At 51.4% G+C, this 19,832-nt stretch overlaps 1 protein-coding gene across 2 annotated transcripts; it reads right to left on the bottom strand.

The window, feature by feature from the left end:
- Positions 1–1,312: 1,312 nt before the first annotated feature.
- On the bottom strand, positions 1,313–18,486 carry LOC136634357 (solute carrier family 2, facilitated glucose transporter member 11-like). Of its 2 annotated transcripts, XM_066609847.1 has the most exons (12): positions 18,460–18,486; positions 17,350–17,448; positions 16,632–16,792; positions 14,537–14,661; positions 13,749–13,878; positions 12,779–12,921; positions 7,799–7,986; positions 6,860–6,970; positions 4,507–4,608; positions 2,897–2,972; positions 2,228–2,355; positions 1,313–1,807 (listed from the first exon to the last, which is right to left on the bottom strand). In XM_066609847.1, the coding sequence occupies exons 1-12, from the start codon at positions 18,484–18,486 to the stop codon at positions 1,604–1,606; spliced, it is 1,494 nt and encodes a 497-aa protein (XP_066465944.1). In that variant the 3' UTR covers positions 1,313–1,603. The 2 variants fall into 2 exon arrangements, with proteins under 2 accessions (XP_066465944.1, XP_066465945.1); XM_066609848.1 differs by lacking the exons at positions 12,779–12,921; positions 13,749–13,878; positions 14,537–14,661; ... (1 more) ...; positions 17,350–17,448; positions 18,460–18,486 and adding an exon at positions 9,831–10,330.
- Positions 18,487–19,832: the final 1,346 nt, after the last annotated feature.

The raw sequence follows: 19,832 nt of genomic DNA, 5'->3' as shown, positions 1-19,832 counted from the left end.
ACCCCCATAGGGATGCCACTGGGTCCAGTTTCATTCTGGGGGTCGCATACAAAAGGGAGCATGTTGCACAAGCAGGCCACTGCCCTCACAGCAGTTGTGGCAGGAATCCACTTAATACATGTCCTCATTGCAGGAACTCCAGCCCAGGTGGCCTCCACAAAGAAACCCACCTCTCCACCCCCCCAGCACCACCACCTTCATCTACACAAGACAACAAACCCCAGTCAGGGAAGCAAAGAGAGGGAGCTCATGCTGCCACAGGAGGAGACCAAAGTCATGCCCCTGAGAAAGACAGGACCCCCTGCATTGGGTCAGGGGAGCCACCTGTCCAGTCACTGGGCACCTGTCCAGTCACTGGATGGAAAGTCATTGGGGCAACTGCTACACATGCACGTCATTAATGGTAGCAACTGTGTGGGAGTGGCACCATACAAGTCCTGCACCGAAGGAGTGAGTAGGTCATGACCACCCAGCATCAGCTAATAGGTAACTGCTCCAGTGGTTGTCTAGCAAATATCAATCCCGGACAGTCACTGTGCATGTGCACCTCGGTTGTGATGCTGACATAGCTCTGTCACTGTGGAATTCTGATGTAATCCCTAGGTATGCTGGCCAGATTGCTGCTGTGGCATCACTAGGTTTGGTGTCACCCCCGCTCACTTTATTTATTTTAATATAGAAAGCACAGGTCACCCAACCAGTCAGGAACCAACAAAAAACCAGTGGCCAACTTGATGACACTCATACCACTGAATAAGAGTTCTAGAAGGGCTCTGATACACAGAAATAAGAGCTGACTCATACTGACACCTGATTGGTTCCCTGCTGTGTCATAACAACACCTCATTGGCTCTTGGAAAAATCAGCCTCATGGCTCAGTTGTGAGCTTTCTGCTACATAAGGCAGTTGTGTTTTCTTTTTCTGGTTAATCGGCCATAATGTTTGATGGAATACAGATAATTCAGCAAGATTTGTTTCATTACACTCTGCATGAAATTACCTTTCCAATTATAGAACATGACGGTATTATGTATATATACAAATTTTCCAAAAGGTTTCCAAAATGTTGGCCACTTGTGTGGCCCCAGGGGGATCAGATGTCATAACCACAATAGAGGACAAAGCACCCCAAAATGTAGGACATCAAGAAAAATGTAGGACACAACAAAATAAAGGCGAAAAATATTGCATATTAATTTCATGTGGTTAATTAAAACACTATATCATTATTGAATTTAAAACTATATTACATATAATTTATTACATACAAGGTAATATTTACAAGAATGCTACATGCTGCCTGCAGGGGCCTGCGGGACGACACTTAAATTCTTTTCAAGACACAAGGCTAAAAAACAGGACATGTCCTGGAAAAAGAGGATATCTGGTCACCCTGGGTGTCACCCCCCCTTTGGGTGTCACATACTGCAGTCTACAACCCCCGCACCCCTTGGTGACACCACCAGCTGCAGCTGTGTCTCAACCCTGGAAGGGGCGTCTGGTGGTCCCTTGAGCTGCCCGCAGACTCTTGAGGACCACGCTTCTCTCAACAAGACTCCGTGCCACCCAAGAAGTGCTCTCATCTCTGCTACTGCCAGACCCATCACAACTTGGTACAGGGACTGTGATCCTTCCAGGGGGAATTTTCTTCCTGGGTTCCTTTCTTTCTCAACTGCATCCTGCTGAATTCTTCTGTGATGTCTGCAATCGACTTCCCCTTTGTCTCTGGGAGAACGGTGTAGACAAAGACCGCTGCCCCAGTGAGCACAGCCAAGAAGATGAAGAAGCAGAACTGACCCAAGGCTTCCTAGAGACAGAGACCAGAGATGAGGATGAGGTTCCCTATGGGTCCTGCACAGGGAAATGAACAGACCCTGCAGATTTTGGCCTACCCTGGAGAGCTCTCATCATGACTATAGTACATTGCTTTCTTTCAGAGAGTTCTTACAGCACAAGCCTATACCTGTCTACTCAGAAGTGTTCCATTGTGTTCAATGGGACTTACTCCCAGGAAAGTGTCCATAGGACTGCAGCCTTAGTGGTAGTCACTGCAACCCAGCAATTTTGCTGTGTCTTTTCTTCAAGGGCAGGTGACCCATCACCAGGCCCGCTGGGGGCTTGATATGAATTGTGGACACAGGAAGTGATGCAAAGTGAACAACAGGAGTTATGATGTCCCCCCCCCCACACACACACACCTGAGGCTCAGTGACAGAGGAAGACTCACCACGATGAATGGGAAACACATCCCGTTCATGAAGAGGCCCACCCAGCTGATGATCCCTGTGATGATGAATGCTGAAGCTCTTGCTGACTGGTTAAAAATCTCTAGCAGGACTGCGAAGATGGCGCCCGCTGAGGAGACACAAAACAAAACCTCTTTGTTGTCCCTGAGAATGGTTGCTTCCTGCTGCCCCCAAAGCAGTCCCTCTCGCCCTCTTGCTCTCTTCCCATTAAGAGGGCTGTTTCTGCGACAGCCTGCACCCTACCTTCCTGGCCAGTCCCAATTCACTGGCATAGTTGGGCACGGAAAAGGGTCAGAAGAGGGGGAAGGAGCACCACGATAGCAACAAGCAACTAAAAACTGCTGATGGCACAGAAGCCATTTGATTAAAGCATTCCTGCCCTTCCACCTGCTCCCTCCCCCACCCACAGTAGCGGGAGGCAGTCCTCTAGAACAGCGGTCTGCAACCTTTTTTCATACCACAACACCAAAAAAGTAAATAAATAAAATATGAGACTGGAGACCCACCACAGGTCCCGTCCTGCCCCCCTGGACCTGATCCCAACCTGCTGTAATCCCCCCTTTGTTGTCTAGGTAGGGGCAAAGGGCTGCCGGTCCCTGAGCATTCCCTGGTCTGTCCCTTCCCTAAAACCTTGATTCCACCTGACGCACATGGTCCAAGTCCATAAAAGCTCACAAACAGGAAGATGAGAGTGATGCTGCAGTAGGACATCCAAGGGAAGAGATCCTGGAAGAGAAGGGAGAAGGTGCCAATTGACATTGCTGTGACTATATAAGGCTTCATCCTCAGTTCAGAACAGTGGCGTGCCGAGCAGGGGACAGGACACCTTGGGTTCCACATGTAAGTGTCACATGGGGGGTGCACAAGAAGCCCAGGCCAAGATGGCGGCCATTGCCTCTTGTGTTTTTCAGATCAACCGCACCCGTTTCTGATGCTCCAAGCTTGGCCAGAAGTGGGTGCCAGAAGGGGCTGCGTAAAGAAGCGGCCACTCCAAGCTTGACTGGTGGCTTGCCACCACCTCCTGCTCCTCACGACTGGCTATCCTGAAACTCGGCCGAGCTGAAAGTGCCCACTTTTAGGGTAGTTGATTGCTGCTACCATCCAAAATTGGTGGTGATGGGGTGACACCATCACATCGCCGCCAATTACTCTTGGGTCACGAGAGGGGGTGACACATGGAGTTGCCACCCTGGGTTGCCTGGTAAGTTGGTGTACCACTGACCCAGTCAAGGTATTTCTTCTTGCTGTGTGCAGAGTTTTGCTGCCACAGAACATAAGGGTCTCTTGAATCCACCCAAAAGTGCTCCACGGAACAAGGGGGTCTATTGCCACCATGAGAGGACATCTCCAGCTGGGAAGAGATCCAATACAACTGGCCACAGAACCTGGTCAGAAACCTACTTTTATTTGATGTTCTGGCAATGGCAAAAGTAACTGCAAGTTATTTTTTTAAAAACACACAGCAAAAAGCAGTTGCCCAGATTCACTCCACACCTAGGAATATGAGGTGTAGGAACACTGGATGCTTTGGCAATGAAGGCCGTTTCTAGAAGACTGTAGGATCAAACCTGTTTCCATTTGAGGGAAGAGATAAAGGGAAGCTGCCCAGCTGGCTTGAGAAGGCAGAGCAAGAGATGTGCCTTGGGTTTTGCAAGATCCCAGCCAAGCCAAGGTGCTGACCAGCCAAGAAGGAGAGAACTCCTAGGAAAAGCTTTTCCTAGGGTGCCTGCAGGGTGCTGCAATTGCAAGTCAGGGAAGTCTTGGATTTCACATTTATTTTTACTTTGGCTGCAATCCTATGCCTGCTTTCCTGGGAGGAAGCCTCACTGGGGCTCACTTTGGAGCAGACATGCATAGGATTGCCTGGCCTGGGACTATTCCTCTTGAAATCATGTGTATAATTTCAGTTTTCAGTTGCTGGGATGTGTAGGGAAGGATTGTGCAGAATCTGGCACAGCCCAGTGGATAGGGAATTGTTTTTTTTGGGGGGGGGGGGAACTAGGTTGGCTGCAGATTCCAAGCACAATCGATTCTTTCCATGGCTATCACAGAGGCCACAGCGCCTGCCATCCACGAGGCCTCCTGTGGCTCAGCTGGGGGGGGATGGCACTCAAGATGCAGCAACCAAGAAGTGCTCAAACACAGGAGTTATTCTGCAACTGCCTAGCTGAGATGAGGGAGTGAAAGCTCTGTCCCCATCTCCCCAAAATCTGATCCACCTGAGAGCTGGGAGCCAGGCATGGTCCAAAGGGGGGCTTACCTGAAGAGAGAGGGTCACGACAAGGAGAGCCATCACCATGGCCATCAGCCCAAAACCTCCCCACAGGAGAATCTTCCGGCCAAAGCGGTCAATGATGGAGCTCTGGTTGGATCAAAAATACACTTACCAGACAAGAAGGCAAAAAAAGGGCAGCCCCCCAAACTGAAAGGCCACTGAGCTGGCCTTTCCAGGGGGTGAAAGCAGAAGGTGGTTGCTCAGGAGAAGGGGGGGCAGGGGGACTTGGCTGGTGACACTTGGAGATATTCCAGTGCAGGAGGAGGAGGACAGCCCCTTCCCCACTCACCAGGCTCAACCCACTTTCAAGAGCTTTATGTAGCCATAATATGGTCCAGAGATGTTAACACATGGTAATGTGAATGGGAGATAACAAGAGAAGCCAAGTAGGAATGCTGTTAAAAATACTTCCCCTCCCCCCGCATCCCCCCTTGGTATGTGGGCTATGGGTTGACAGATAGTCCCATAGTGTTGGATCAAGGATGCCGGCCTACAGACAAACAAATTCATAAATAAATAGATTTGGTTAATAGATTTGTCCAGCATGTGTACTGGCCATCAACAGCCAAATATTAGATGATAGATGTTACAAACTGGTGATGCTCTTCATATATATTATGAAAAAATATCATTTTTTTCTTGAACATGGTAGTCTTTTTGAAGCAAGCTGTTGTATGGCTTTTCCCCCTAATATTTAGATATGCCAGAAGACATCAAGGAACCAGCAGATGAAAAGACAGAATGTTTCCACAGTCTAAATCAGGGGTGCCCAAACCCTGGCCCGGGGGCCACTTGCGGCCCTAGGGGGCTCCCAATCCGGCCTGCAGGAAGCCCTAGTCTCCAATGAGCTTCTGGCCCCCGGAGACTTGCTGGAGCCCATGCTGGCCTGATGCAACTGCTCTCACTGTGAGGCCGACTGTTGCACCTCTCACCTGAGCTGTGGGACGAGGGCTCCCTCCACTACTTGCTGTTTCACATCTGTGATGCGGCAGTGAAGGAAAGGCTGGCCTTGCTTTGTGCAAGGCCTTCATTCATTCATATAAGTTCCATCTCTAATATATTCATTTATGTAAATTTATTCAAATTTTACCCCCAACACAGTGTCAGAGAGATGACGTGGCCCTCCTGTCAAAATGTTTGGACACCCGTGATCTAATTGATGCAGATTTTTGTGATGATGTTCTAACATCCAACATTACAAAACAAGATTGGCTGGGGTGATGATTGGCGCTGGCCCAGTCCTACTCGGCGCTGGCACAGCATGGCCACTGGGCTCACACTGACTGTAGCCAGCACTAGGACGGGGTGTGCCTGGGGACCCAATTGCAAGCCAGACTTCCCACAGTGGAAGCTGCACTCTGGCCTTCTCCTCTGCTGGTCCTTTCATTCGGCTGCCAGCCCCAGGCCTTTCATGGTCCCGTACAAGTCGCATATGCATTTTTGAGGGCCCCACACTAAATGCTTGCCAGTCACCTCTGGTGAGATCGGCATCTCATGATCTGGCACGGGACGTCATCATTATGGACTTGTGAATAGCATGATGCAAATAAATGATTTTGTTCAGATTTAACTTTACTGTGGGCACAATCCTAATGTTTTAATACAGTGGTTCTCAAGCCTTTTAGCACTGATTGGTTGGCAACCTTCAGTCTCGAAAGACTATGGTACAAGCCTATAGCACCTGGTATTCCGGGACCCACTTTTTAAAATGACTCTCTATCAGGACCCACCTATCTGATCTATAAAGAAATAATATTTCTTTATAGATCAGATTCTTACAAGCAATATTTTTATTTACGTATTTATTGGGAGGAGTAACTTGATCCATTTCTCATCATGAGGCAGCCTTAATGGATAGCCTCAAGGCCTGAGGGGCTTAGCTATGTGACCCAGCCTTCACCTGTCCCCACTGCCTGTCACTGATGGGAAGAAAAAACATATCAGAAAAAAGAAACTCAAACATTGATCTCCCTATACTGACATAAGCTTGCAAACTGCAGGAGCTCATCTCTTTGGAAGCTGCAGGAGCTTAGCTGTCTGCAGGACAATTAGCAGCTCTGATTTTGGTATAGCCTCAGGGCTTGAGTTATCTGATCTTTCCATCACCCATGTTTTCATTGGAGGCTCTGTGGGACCCACCAGAAATCGGGTTCCAACTCTCCAAGTAGGTCCCAATTCACAGTTTGAGCAATGCTGGTTTTAATGTTTATTTGTAGTTTTTTTTAAAAAAAATTGGGGTCCCTTTATATGCTACAGGCCCCTCACTAGCTTAATCCAGCCCTGCCTGCCCCATGCATCTAGACTCTCCCTTTCCTGGCTCCAGTCAGGTTGGACTTACACAGAGGATCACAGAGATGAACTCAGAGGTACCGAGTCCCAGCGCCACGTAAGGGATCAGGGCTTCCTCCAGCTTTGCCGTGCGGAAAACTTCAATGGTGTAGAAGTAGATCTGGAAGAGACAAAGCCAGACCCGGCAGAGGGTGTGAACAGGGGGCTGTCGCTGGCATGTCAAAGCAGGGTGGGAGAGGGACCTTGAACTGGGTCATGGAGATTTCTGGCATTTCTTAGCTTTTGCCCCTTAGCTGCTGATGCCATGGGAGCTCTTGCAGATGGTGGGGGTGCAGTGACATTCTTGGGTCATCTTGTGTGCGTGTGTGAGCCTGAATTCTTGTGTGATGTCCTTGAGGCACCTCCCCATGTTGTTGAAGGTGCCTGTTACAGCATTGCTCATTCCTACTGGTTGGCAGGGGAGATGCCCCCAGTGGTGGCCACTCCTTGGTCCTGAAGCCGCTCTACCCCCTGCTCAGCTCCCCTGGTGGTACTTCTCTGGCTGCTGTTATTGGGGCTGGATGGATGCTGCAGTTGGCTCCGTGGTTGTCACACTTACGTCACCCTGATGACCATGTTGATGACGTGCCAACGTCATGCTGATGCCACAGAGACACCACATTGGTGCTGTGTGAACATAGCGTTGCCTGGGTGGGCTTAAGCTATGACAGAAGTTGCACCAGCAACAGTGTGCAGTTGGCACGGCCGCCAAGTATGTTTGGCCCAATCCTAATGCCTTCCAAGGCTTGAGGCGGTTGTGTGTGGCCTCCCCAGGCCTCAGAAAGGCACCTCTGACACCCCCAGGCGTTGTATCTGTGATAACCTACCCCCTTGACCCCCTTAGCTACACCACTGGTCTACTGGGAGTGTCCCATCAATGGGGAAAGTGTATGGCACCCAAGGGCAAGAAATTATTTTCCTGGCTCCGAGTGCCTAATTCTTACTCAACTGCAGTTAAACCGCACAGCTGTAGACTCATGATCAGCAGGACTGTGACATAGAGGGGCTTCCGGAGGGATCGCGCCTTCATCAGATCCAGAACGCCTAAGTTCTTGGCAGTCTTGGTGGTCGCCTTCTCCTTCATCATGTCCTCCATCTCAGCTTGGTGAAGTCCTTCACCCCAGAGGTCTTTCATGGCTTCATGGGAGAATGAACAGGGCACCATCATTCAAAAGCCACTCCACTCTATTACCCATATGTCAGCCAACCAAGACAGGTGCCCCCCTATATCTGCAGATTTGGTATCCATGGTTTCACATTCATGGATCTGGGGGGACACCCTGTGCCCCCCACATCCATTATAATACCTTTGTGTTTTGTATAGCACTTGTAGGCACAGGTGTTTCTAGCTTAACATTCTTGCTTAACCAAAGGTGCAGGCAGGCAAACTGCACGCTAGAGAGAAACTAACAGCTCAATCCTATCCAATTTTCCGGTGCCAGTGCAGCCGTACCACTGTGTTCTGTGGTGGGAAGCAGTCAGAGGCCTCCTCATGGTATGGGAACATTGGGTCCCTTATCTCAGAACTGCATTGCGGCTGCACCAGTGCTAAAAAGTTGGATAGGATGGGGCCCTAACTGAACATTAACAGGAAGCAGGAACGTTTTAGTCGCCTCTCTGTGGGGGGCAGGCTGGTTGCCTGCATGTTTGGTTGCCTGCATAAACAGACATTTTGAACATTTTTTCTAAACAAAAAAATAAAATCAATATTTTTACTAACAGTCCAGCTCAGGATTGGGACCCAATGTTCCCATACCATGAGGAGGCCTCTGACTGCTTCCCACCACAGAACGCAGTGGTACGGCTGCACTGGATTTAAAAACCCATTGGATTTTATGTTTTTGTTCATCCCCTTCTCCCGGGTAAGGGAAGCAGGCTGCTCACTTTACCGCCAACCAAAAGATGCAGAGCCCTTCACGAGCACCTTGGATCCTGCAGAGCCAGTGGCGTCGCTAGGGAGATGTGGGGTGTGCAGACAGCACTGGGTGACTCGCACGGGGGGGGGTAATGCGCACTGGGGGGGTGACACGCTAAAATCGCGGTGGGCGGGACTGAGAGTGCTGCCCTGTGCAGGTCATAACATAAGAACATAAGAACATAAGAACAGCCCCACTGGATCAGGCCATAGGCCCATCTAGTCCAGCTTCCTGTATCTCACAGCGGCCCACCAAATGCCCCAGGGAGCACACCAGATAACAAGAGACCTCGTCCTGGTGCTCTCCCCTACATCTGGCATTCTGACTTAACCCATTCCTAAAATCAGGAGGTTGCGCATACACATCATGGCTTGTACCCCATAATGGATTTTTCCTCCAGAAACTCGTCCAATCCACTTTTAAAGGCGTCTAGGCTAGACGCCAGCACCACATCCTGTGGCAAGGAGTTCCACAGACTGACCACGCGCTGAGTAAAGAAATATTTTCTTTTGTCTGTCCTAACCCGCCCAACACTCAATTTTAGTGGATGTCCCCTGGTTCTGGTATTATGTGAGAGTGTAAAGAGCATCTCCCTATCCACTCTGTCCATCCCCTGCATAATTTTGTATGTCTCAATCATGTCCCCCCTCAAGCGTCTCTTTTCTAGGCTGAAGAGGCCCAAACGCCGTAGCCTTTCCTCATAAGGAAGGTGCCCCAGCCCCGTAATCAGCTTAGTCGCTCTCTTTTGCACCTTCTCCATTTCCACTATGTCTTTTTTGAGATGCGGCGACCAGAACTGGACACAATACTCCAGGTGTGGCCTTACCATCGATTTGTACAACGGCATTATAATATTAGCCGTTTTGTTCTCAATACCCTTCCTAATGATCCCAAGCATAGAATTGGCCTTCTTCACTGCCGCCGCACATTGGGTCGACACTTTCATCGACCTGTCCACCACCACCCCAAGATCTCTCTCCTGATCTGTCACAGACAGCTCAGAACCCATCAACCTATATCTAAAGTTTTGATTTTTTGCCCCAATGTGCATGACTTTACACTTACCGACATTGAAGCGCATCTGCCATTTTGCTGCCCATTCTGCCAGTCTGGAGAGATCCTTCTGGAGCTCCTCACAATCACTTCTGGTCTTTACCACTCGGAAAAGTTTGGTGTCGTCTGCAAACTTAAGGTCTACTCGGAAGCAGGTGCCAGTGTGGCCAGTGGGGCTTCCTCCCAGGGAGGCGTGGACAGGACTGTAGCCTGAGAGTGCCGCCCTGTGCAGGTCTACTCGGAAGCAGGTGCCAGTGTGGCCAGTGGGGCTTCCTCCCAGGGAGGCGTGGACAGGACTGTAGCCTGAGAGTACCGCCCTGTGCAGGTCTACTCGGAAGCAGGTGCCAGTGTGGCCGGTGCGGCTCCCTCCCAGGGAGGTGTGGCAGGCCTGCCCCTGGCAGCCTGGCCCCCACGCGGTGCAGTGTGAGGACCGCGACCCCCCTGCCCTTCGCCCGCGGTCCAGGCACTGGAGCAAGCCCATGGCGGGAGCAGCTGCAGACCGCAAGCCGCGCCCCCCCGAGCACCGGGCTCGCCGTCAAGCCCCGCCCCCGGCTCCGGCCCCGCCCCCGAGCGCTGGTGCGGTCGAGCCCCCCGCGGCCCCGCCCCCGAGCCGTCACAGGCTCCGCCTTAAGGGGCGGCGCGCGGAGGAGGCGCTCACCGCTGCGTGTGGCCCCGCGGGCGAGGACGGCGCTCGGTCCCCAAGGGGAGGGGCCGTGCGCAGGAGGCGAGTCATAAGCGTGGAGCTCTCACGGCTGTGACTGGCCCCCGCGCTGCGCGCCTTCTTGGAGGGGCAGCGGCTGGTTCTCACCCCAGACCGGACGCGGCGCTGGGGCGGGGGCAAGACCCCCCGGCATGTCGCCCGGGTCACTTTTTGCGGGGGGGGGCTGGAAGACCCCCAGCCAGGCCCCCTTCTCCCCCCTCCCTCTTCCTCCTCCTGACTGTCCCGGGGCAGAACTGGGTCCCTCTTCGCCCATTCCCAAGCCCAGGTGCCAGTAGGAGGTATAGAAGGGGGGGCGAGTCTCACAGGGGCCTGTAAGATGCCTGCCTCGGGCAGCAGCAGGACGCTGCTGGAGGTGGGTCTGGAAGAGGTTATGCCTCATCAGTGTTGGCCCCACCACTGCCAACATCCAGTCAGTCCCTTGCAAAAGCCCTGCCAACCTTGTGTGCACTGCCCCACAGGAAGGAGGCACTGCCTCTGGAGAGTGGCATTTCTGCTCCCTGACAGTTTGCCTGGTTTCTAAAGCCACATCTGAGACTGCCTTCCCATCCACACTTTCCTGGGAGTCAACTCCATTCACTAGAGCTCTGAGTCTCTTGGATTGGGCTCTATATTCTCTCTGCCAGACAAAAGGAGGGGACCACTGGCCAGGGCCTTTCCAAGCCACTAAGGCCCAAATCCTCACCCACTCTCCAGCAGTTGCAGTTGGGGGCACCCGCAGAGGCGTCCTCAAAGTAAGGGATGTTGGTTCCCACACCTCAAGCTGCATTGCCCTTATGTGGCTGCTGGAAAGTGGGTTAGGATTGCGCCCAGAGCCACTGCAGACAGAGTCCATATCCTGGAGCAGGCACTGCACTCCCAGAGTCACTCGCCTGTCCTGGCAAAGCCATGTGGGCAGGCGCATGCTTTGGATGGTGTCCTGCAGCTGCCTGGGGGAGGGCTGGGAGCGAAGCAGCTGTGTGGTGTGTGGGGCTGCCTGCTGTCCCTGGCTACTGAACCTCAGATTCCTTCCTCCCACTAAGTGCCTCCTTTCCCACCAGTCGCAGAGAGGCAGTGGAAGCCCTCCAACTGGTTCAGACTGGGCCTAGATTTAACCTGTTTGTGGGGGGTGGGGATTCTGGGGGGGGGGTGGCACCACTAGTGACCAAAATCACTAAAATCACAGTTTGGAGGAATACCAGCATGTTATATATCAATCAATGCGTCATTTCATGCAGAATGTGTTCTATCTTTGTTCTATCAAAAGGTATAGCCCAAAAACCAGTGGGGGCGGAATGATGGTACATCACCACACCCACCACCTGGGATGTTGCCCCGCCCACTGCAAGGGGGGTGACGCGCTGGTATCCCGCACCGGGTGACGCGAACCCTAATGATGCCACTGTGCAGAGCAGAGCTCCACGGACCTGCCTCCCCCCCCCCCGGCACGCCTCCAGCCCACCCCCCTCCTCCCGGATCAGGCAAATTCAGCTCAATCCAAACTGGCCTCCCTCCCCTCCACACACACACTCCTGTCTATTTGGCAGGTAGAACAAGATGTCCAGAGCTCCAGTGCTGGCGCTCTCACCCACTGTCCACAATTAAACACAACTAAATACCTGGCATGGGAGAAAGGTACTGTAGTTGAAAGACAGCCTTCCTATAAACAGTAGGGAGGCTGTACTGTACAGTACAGTACAGGTTTGTCCTCTCTGGTCATCAGAGAGGGCCTTTTTACTGGTGTCACCACCTTTGAAGGTGAGAGGGGTGGTGGCAAAAAATAGGGCCTCTGGAATTCCCCTACGAACTTCTCCCTCCTTAGAGGCTTTTAACTCTAGCCTTTTGAGTTTCAGGCTTCTTAATATGGACATTTAGGGTTTTTCTGCTAATTAGTTTTATGGGCTTGTGTTCTTTTTAATAAGTTTTCCTGCTTTTCTCTTGCTGTTGGCTTTTAATGAGGTTTTTAGGTTGTCTGCTGTTCTCAGAAGATCTTAATGTTTGTATTTTTTATTTTATATTTTATAATGTTTATATTTTTATGATTTTTGTAAGCCACTTTGAATGCCTGCTAGGGAGATAAAGGGCACAAGCCTAACCAGGTCTACTCAGAAGTAAGTCTTATTTTGTTCAATGGGGCTTACTCTCAGGAAAGTGTGGTTAGAATTGCAGCCAAAGTGGGGTATAAATTTGTAAATAAACTGAACTTTTGAACAGCAATGAAAGGAGCAGCACAAGCAAGGAGAAAAAAGCTCCCTCCAAGTACCTTTTAAAGCACCTTCTTTGTCTTCCTTCTGGATCAAGAGGTACGGTGGGGACTCTGGGAAGAACGGCAAGAGCAGCAGCTGCATCAGGGCCGGGACTCCGCACAGGGCCAGCAGCAGTGGCCACCGAGAGCCTAAAAGTTCCCTGGGCAGAAGGAAGAGGCCCAAAGTTGGTGTTGTCCTTGATGCTCTAAAAGGCCCAATCCTGTCCTCAAGGTGCCCTGCTGTGTCTCCATACATGCTGGCAATGGCAGCCCCATCGTCGCAGAAGTTGCACAGACAGATGTGACATGGACACTGGAGCAATTCTGGGGAAATGCCACACTGATATAGCTCAAGAGATCCTTGTAAGTGGAGATTTGACCAGGCTGTAACCTGGAGCAGTGGTGTTACCAGTGGTGTGTGGACCACACCGGGTGACACCCTTGGGGGGTGACACCACTCAGGGCCAGCCTTAGGGCAATGTGATCTATGTTGTAACATTGGGGTCCAGTCTCTGGGGGAGGGGATGCAGCACACCGAGTGGAGTGTGGGCTTGCTTGCCCTTCCCGGGACTGTTTGGCCTGAAATGGGCTTCCTGAAAGAAGTTGGTGGTGATGTTATCATGTCACTGGTGCCATACTTTCAACGCAGCACCGCAAACTCACCATAGTTGTAGTTGCTACGGCTGCCAGGTGAGTGGTGGCGCCTGCATAGCACTCCACCAGTCCTGAGACCAACCCTGAAGTGTTCTTATGACACAGCTGGGAACCAATAAGGTTTAGTCTGAGTCAGCTCCCATCTGCACATCTCAAAGCTCATACTACAACTCCTATTCAGTTGTGTGTATGATACCTCTGACCTGAAGCCTCTTGCATGGACAAGGCGGGCTCCACTGCTGAGCTCTGGGCCTCCGTCCTGCTTGTGCGAAGAAGGAGGGAGGGGGTGGGGTGGGGAAAAGTCTCAGCACATCAGGAGTTCTGGGGGCTTTACCTTAATGCCATGATTTGCCCCAAGGCTTTTCCAAGCGAGAGAAACACAGAAGCAGTGGTGGCGACAAAGCCACGCAGCTTCTTGGGTGACACTTCTCCGAGGTACTGCCCGTGGATGTTCATTGAGACGCCTTGTGTGAAAAGGAGGGAGGTGACCGTCAGCTTGCTAGATGGATTTCACACACACACACACACACACACACACACACCTGGGCCATAAAAACTGTATCAGGCCAAAGGCCACTCTTCTCTTTGAAAGGCATCTAGACCAGCTGCGATCATCACATCCTGTGGCAAGGTGTTCCACAGACTAAAAACACTCTGGGTACAGAAATATTTTTGTCTGTTCTAACTCTCCCATCACTCAATTTTAGTGGATGCCTCCTTGGTTTTGCTGATTGGTTTTGCTGTATCAGTGTACAGGACTTTTTTGCCAGTCTGAGGCAGGCTACCACCCACAAGACCCTGCCACTTTGATCTGTAAATGGCTGGGGGGGGTACATTCAGATGTCTGACAGAAGGACCTAGAAAAGTTCAGGGGGGGTGGTTACCCAGTTAGCAGGTGGAGCCTCCTTCCCAAAAGCTAGTGAAGTCCTAGTTAGTGGTGTCCCAGACTGTCACAAATCCTCAGTGGGTGGGTGGAGGCAGTGGACCTCCTGCTCTTTCAGCACTGAATGCACATCTTGTCTTTCTATTTCCCCTTGAAAATCCCTTCCACCAGAAGAGCCCCAAGGCCCAGGGCTCTCCCTTGTGCTTGGCTCCTTCAGTCCAGGAACCAAGCGGTCCTACCTGCGCTGATGCCATAGAGGAAGCGTCCCAGCAGAATCATTTCGAAAGATCTGGCTGCTTCGCTGAGGCCAATGAGGAGGGCGGCTGCAATGATGATCAGGTCATTGCACAGGAAGGCTTTCTTTCTGCAACACAGGCCATGGTGGGGTAAATAAAGAAATAAATAATCAGGGTTCAACAGTGCTGTGGTTTTCAGCTCAAATTACGGGGTGGATAAACAGATCCCTGGTGTGCCTGCTAGTAATTGTGTTCTGTTTTCTGCTAGTCCAGCAATTCTCAAGCCCTGGGTCTGGACTCCCAAGGTGGGCCATGAGCCAATTTCAGGTGGGCTGGGTAGCACCTAGCTCAGCCACCATTGAAAACACAGAGCTGAAAATGCAGTGTACAGAGCTGCTGGACAGGGTGGGCTCCCAGTGGGAAAGAGGCAGGGTGTTTTACCCTGAATTAATGGGAAGTTGGGGTGCTGGAAAGTGGGGAGGGCTGTGTGGTTGGAGAAGGATCCAAGCCTGCATTCTGCTTTGACTTCCAAGCTGGAACGTTTGAATTCTGAGCTATGACAAATGCACAAGCGCACTGGGTAATGGGACCTTTGGCTGATTGCGGCTTAGGTTTGAAGCCTAAACTGATGATGTCACTTCTGGCCATGACATCACTTCCAGGTTAATGACATCACTTCTGGTGTAGCCCAAGAGACTGTCATTCTAAAAACTGGGTCCCTGAACAAAAACCTTTAAGAACCACTGTCTAGCCTTTTCATTCTGCTGCAAGATCCTTTGAACAGTGGAAGAGGGGCTGGGGTTGCTCTGTACTCATTTTATGAATCTCTATTCCTCCAAGGCTCTTGCCCCATCCCTTTTATCACCAGTGCTTTTTTTGTGGGGGAAAAAAGTGCAGGAACTCAAACTTGTTAATCTTTTATTTATTTATTTATTTTTAAACCATTTTTTATTGGAGAAATAAAATATTTTTTATGTGCTTCCCTCCTAAAGATGAACTTACTTCTGAGTAGACATGCATAGGATTGGGCTGTCAATCTCCACATCCCCTTCCCCCTAGCTATTTTTTCTATACATGGGGAAAAATACTGTACAGGTGCACTTGTAGCATGTAGTGTGGCACTACTTCGAGGAGAGGAAGCAGTGAATGGATTCCGAAAAATGGCTTACATGAGTTCCATGTAGTAAAATTACTCTAAGTAACTGTGGGAGTAAGAACAAAAAAGAAATTCTTACACGAGAGGGGTCCTTAGGTGCACATAGAAACAGCTACTTTTGCAAACAAGCAATTAAATATGGTTTAATTCAGGTATCAGAATACTCTGTGTCTTTGGGAAGGCGCTTGGCATGCAATTGTATGTTCTCTGCTGCCCTGAGCAGCTGCTGTGCATTGCTGGAGAGGAGCTGCAAACGCTGGCTGGCGGAGGGCATGCTTGTGGGGGAAGGATGAGGAGGATCTCTGGCAAGGCTGGACATCACGTTGTACACACGTAGAATCCCTTTTCACCTGCCCTTAGCATGTGAAAACGGATGCAGATATATATCTCTGCCAGGATTAAGAGCCCAATCCTAGGTATGTCTACTCTGAAGTAAGTCTCGTTCTAGTTAATGGAGCTTACTCCCAGGAAAATGCCTAGGATTGCAGCCTAAGAGCCCAATCCTATGCATGTCTACTCAGAAGTCCACTTTAGTGAATGGGGCTTACTGTGGATAGGATGGCAGCCTCAGGGCCCAATCCTGTGCCTGTCTACTCTGCCTCTGTTTTGCTCCCCCCCTCCTGGAATGCCTCCGAAGGGGAGGGGCCCCTGCAAAAAGGAACTCCTTCCCCGCGTTCCATTAGAAAAAAAGCCCTGCTTATCAGGACTCTGAAAGGGAAGTGAGGCTGGGACAGGGTGTGGCAAGCTTGCAAGAGAAGTATTAATACCCCAAACTGCAGGTGGGGAAGACAGGCAGACTAGAAGCAACCTGCCTAGTGGGCTCTGGGCAGTTGTGAGATCTGAGCCAGGGATGGCTCTCTTTGTTTAGGATTTCTTGGATTTAACTTGAAACATATCAAGAACATGGATGTCAACAACGAAAAGAAGAGGAAAGAGGCCTACTTTCCATAGCTTTTCACCAGGGGCCCACTCCACAGGCAGCCCAGCAGCCCTCCCACGCAGTAGACTGACACAACTGTGGACCACAGCAGGGTGAGGGTTTCGTGGTGGAGAGGGGTGCTGTAGCGCTCTACCCAGGTCTCATTGATGAAGCTCTTGATGTCCTGGGAGGAAAACAAAACAAATCAGCTCAAGACAACTCCAGCATGGACTCACTCTGCTTTACAGGAAAGGCTCTCTCCTTCCAATTAAAAAAAAAGAACTACATGCTGGGTAAAGAAACGTTTTCTTTTGCCTGTCCTGACTCTCCCAACACTCAATTTTAGTGGATGTCTCCTGGTTCTGGTGTTGCATGAGGGGGAAAAGAACACCCCTCTCTCCACTCTATCCATCTCCTGCATAATTTTGTATCTCTCAGTCATGTCCCCCCCCTCAGGCACCTTTTTTCTAGACTGAAAAGCCCAAACACTACAGCCTTACCTCGTAAGGGAAATCATTCGCGTCTTCTCCAGTTCCACCACATCCTTTTTGAGATGTGGCGGCCAGAACTGAACGCAAAACTCCAGGTACGGCCTTGACCATCCATTTGTACAATGGCATCATAACATAGACCGACAGAAGAGGGACAGCCGAAGGAGCCCTGGCACCAATCAGGGCTCTGGCCAGTCTGAGCTCTGTGGACGGGTATCCACAAAAGCTCTTTGGCTATGGCACGGCTTACCTGGGAAGGGTAGGCGATCACAGACATCTGGAAGCCCACCAGGAGAGTCCCACCCATCCCTAGCACCAGCAGCATTTGCAGTAGGCGCCGATACTGGATCTGCAAAGAGAGCATTAAATCATTCTAGAACCTGCCTTCACTTGGCACAACAGGTCGTGCCAACTACAGCGGCCATCTGAGCACTTCAGTGCACATGGATACGTTCCCCCTGCACTCCATGTGAGGATGATGAGTGGTGAAGGGATAAAGAGCCCCCTCCAGCACTGCTGAAAGAAGTGGGGGGAGACAGCCCTACCCCAGATCACCCCTCCTCACTTCTTTGATGCTTAGCAGCACCAAGGAGGCAGGACCAGGGGACTGAGTCTCTTCCCTTTAGTCTCCTTACAGCTTGTAGGGTTGCTGCTCCACATTGCTTATGTTTGATGTGACTGGAAGCCAAACAAGCCAGAATTCAGATCACACTGTTTCGTTTCATATCAAACTGAAGCAGCAAGCAACAGGCAAGGCTGGAGAGGTGGTGGGTACCCGCTCACTTGCCTTCCCCCACGTCTATGGGGAGGTATGTGTGTCTGCAAAGGTGACATGGGGGGATTGAGGCAGGGTGAGGGCATACTGCCTCAGGTGCTGAGCAGGGCTGGTCTTAGGGCGATTTGCCCAATTCCTTGAAATTGGCCCCTGTGCTTTGGGAGGGGCACCTCTGGCATCACTGTGCCTGGGAGGGCAGAGTAGTGGCTCCTGTGGGCTCACCTGCCTTCCTCGGGTCAATTTGGCCCAAAATGGGCCTCCCAGATGTCATCACGTCACCGTCCAGGAGCCATACTTTGCAGGCAGCACCACAAGTGTCTGGCTCGCCAGGACTGCAGTCACCGTAGATGCCTGGTGAGTGGGGGGCATAGGAAGGGGGGCCGTGGGGCTGGCCCTGGTGCGGAGAGCTCTGGGGCTGGCCCTGGCTTCAGGAGTATAGAGGAGCAATTTACTGAAGCAAGAAACGTAGAAAGAAACCAAGCGGAGGGCGGCCCACTTGGCCTTTCATAGGGGTGTCCTCTGCCCACTGGGATGGACCAGTCTGATGCCTTTGACACCCCAAGAGAGCAACATCAGGCTACTCACAAGCTCTGAGAGGAAAGCAGTCCCCATCTCCCCCGGCGACACAGCTCAGGAGCTACTCCACTTGGCCTCCCTTGGCCTGCAGTAAGCCTTGAAGGTGGGCAGGCAAAGGGAGTTAATTTTTGGCTTTCGGTGGTTGTAATGATTGATGTTATTTTCTGCAATTGGTCGTGGACGTGCTCTCAGGTTAACCATTCCAAGGGCCCAACTGCAAGTCATTGTGACTCGCTGCCTTGCCCATTGGGAGGGAAGCCCTCGTCCTCTTGCAATGATATCATCAGGTAGGAAGTGAGGGGGTTTCTCCTGCAGTTTACCAGGGCACATGATCATCTTCCGATGCAGGCCAAGAGACTGAGGTTGGCAGAGGTGCTCAGGTCAGGAGGACCTTTCAAACCCAAACTAGGCAGACAGCCCAGTATGCCGAAGAATCAGACTCCTGGCTGGGGATGATACCTGGCTTTGCTCCCAGGTGCTCATGCTTGCCCAGCCTATTAGTGCCACCCCTTAGCAGAACTGCAGTTAGCTCAGAAAGCTGTAGCCAGTTTCCTCTATTTTTTTCCTTGGTTGCAGGTGCCACTGCTGGTGTCCAGAGCTCTGGGTGATGATGTCATTGTCATAACCAGGCTCTGAGGCCAGGAAGTTGCAGGCAGTGAGTTTCAACATTGATCAGCTGTGCAAGGCTTCAAATCCAGGGCAGGGGACCAAAGGACCCAAATTCTGCCCCTAGAGCATTGGGGTCAAGGCCTAGAGCTGTAGTTCCACCCTTCAGAAATGAGGGGGATGGAGTCCATCATTCCTATCCTTGACGTCCCTCATGCTAGACCTCATTGGGAGGCCTCATGGTCTGCAGAACATGTCCTCAGCCACCAGCAAGCAAGCCCCAGGCCAGGGGCAGGGAGACATGATTCTGTTCCTAACACGTAGGAACTGAGACCAACAGCCCTGGTTCTGCACTTTAGCCATGCAGGGGCACTAACCTTCCTTCCCATGCCTGGCTTCCCTAGCACCAGACCTCACCAAGAGACCCCAGGGTCCATGGAAGACCTCCCCAGCTATTAAACTATAGGCCCCAGGCCAGAGGGCCAGGAATCCCAATTCTGCCCTTAGTGCATTGGGGTTGAGGCCTAGAGCCCTGGTTCTGCCATTCAGACACGCAGAGGCAACATTCCCACATCTAGCAGACCAAGTGCCAGACATTACCTGAGGCTCCAGGGACCACCAAACACCTCCCTAGCTACCATGGATCAGTACCCCAGACATGCAAGGGGCCAAGGTGGAAATTCTCATTAATGGCTTTGAGAGAGAGGCTCTGCATGAGAGCTGATGCCTGTGTCACAAGTTCTGCCTACAGCCAGACAAACCAGGCACCTACTCAG

Source organism: Tiliqua scincoides, chromosome 14, assembly GCF_035046505.1.
Source record: "Tiliqua scincoides isolate rTilSci1 chromosome 14, rTilSci1.hap2, whole genome shotgun sequence".
In the NCBI taxonomy this organism is placed as follows: Eukaryota; Metazoa; Chordata; class Lepidosauria; order Squamata; family Scincidae; genus Tiliqua; species Tiliqua scincoides.
The sequence above is the reverse complement of the archived record's forward strand: the minus strand, read 5'-3'. Positions and strand labels throughout refer to the sequence as shown.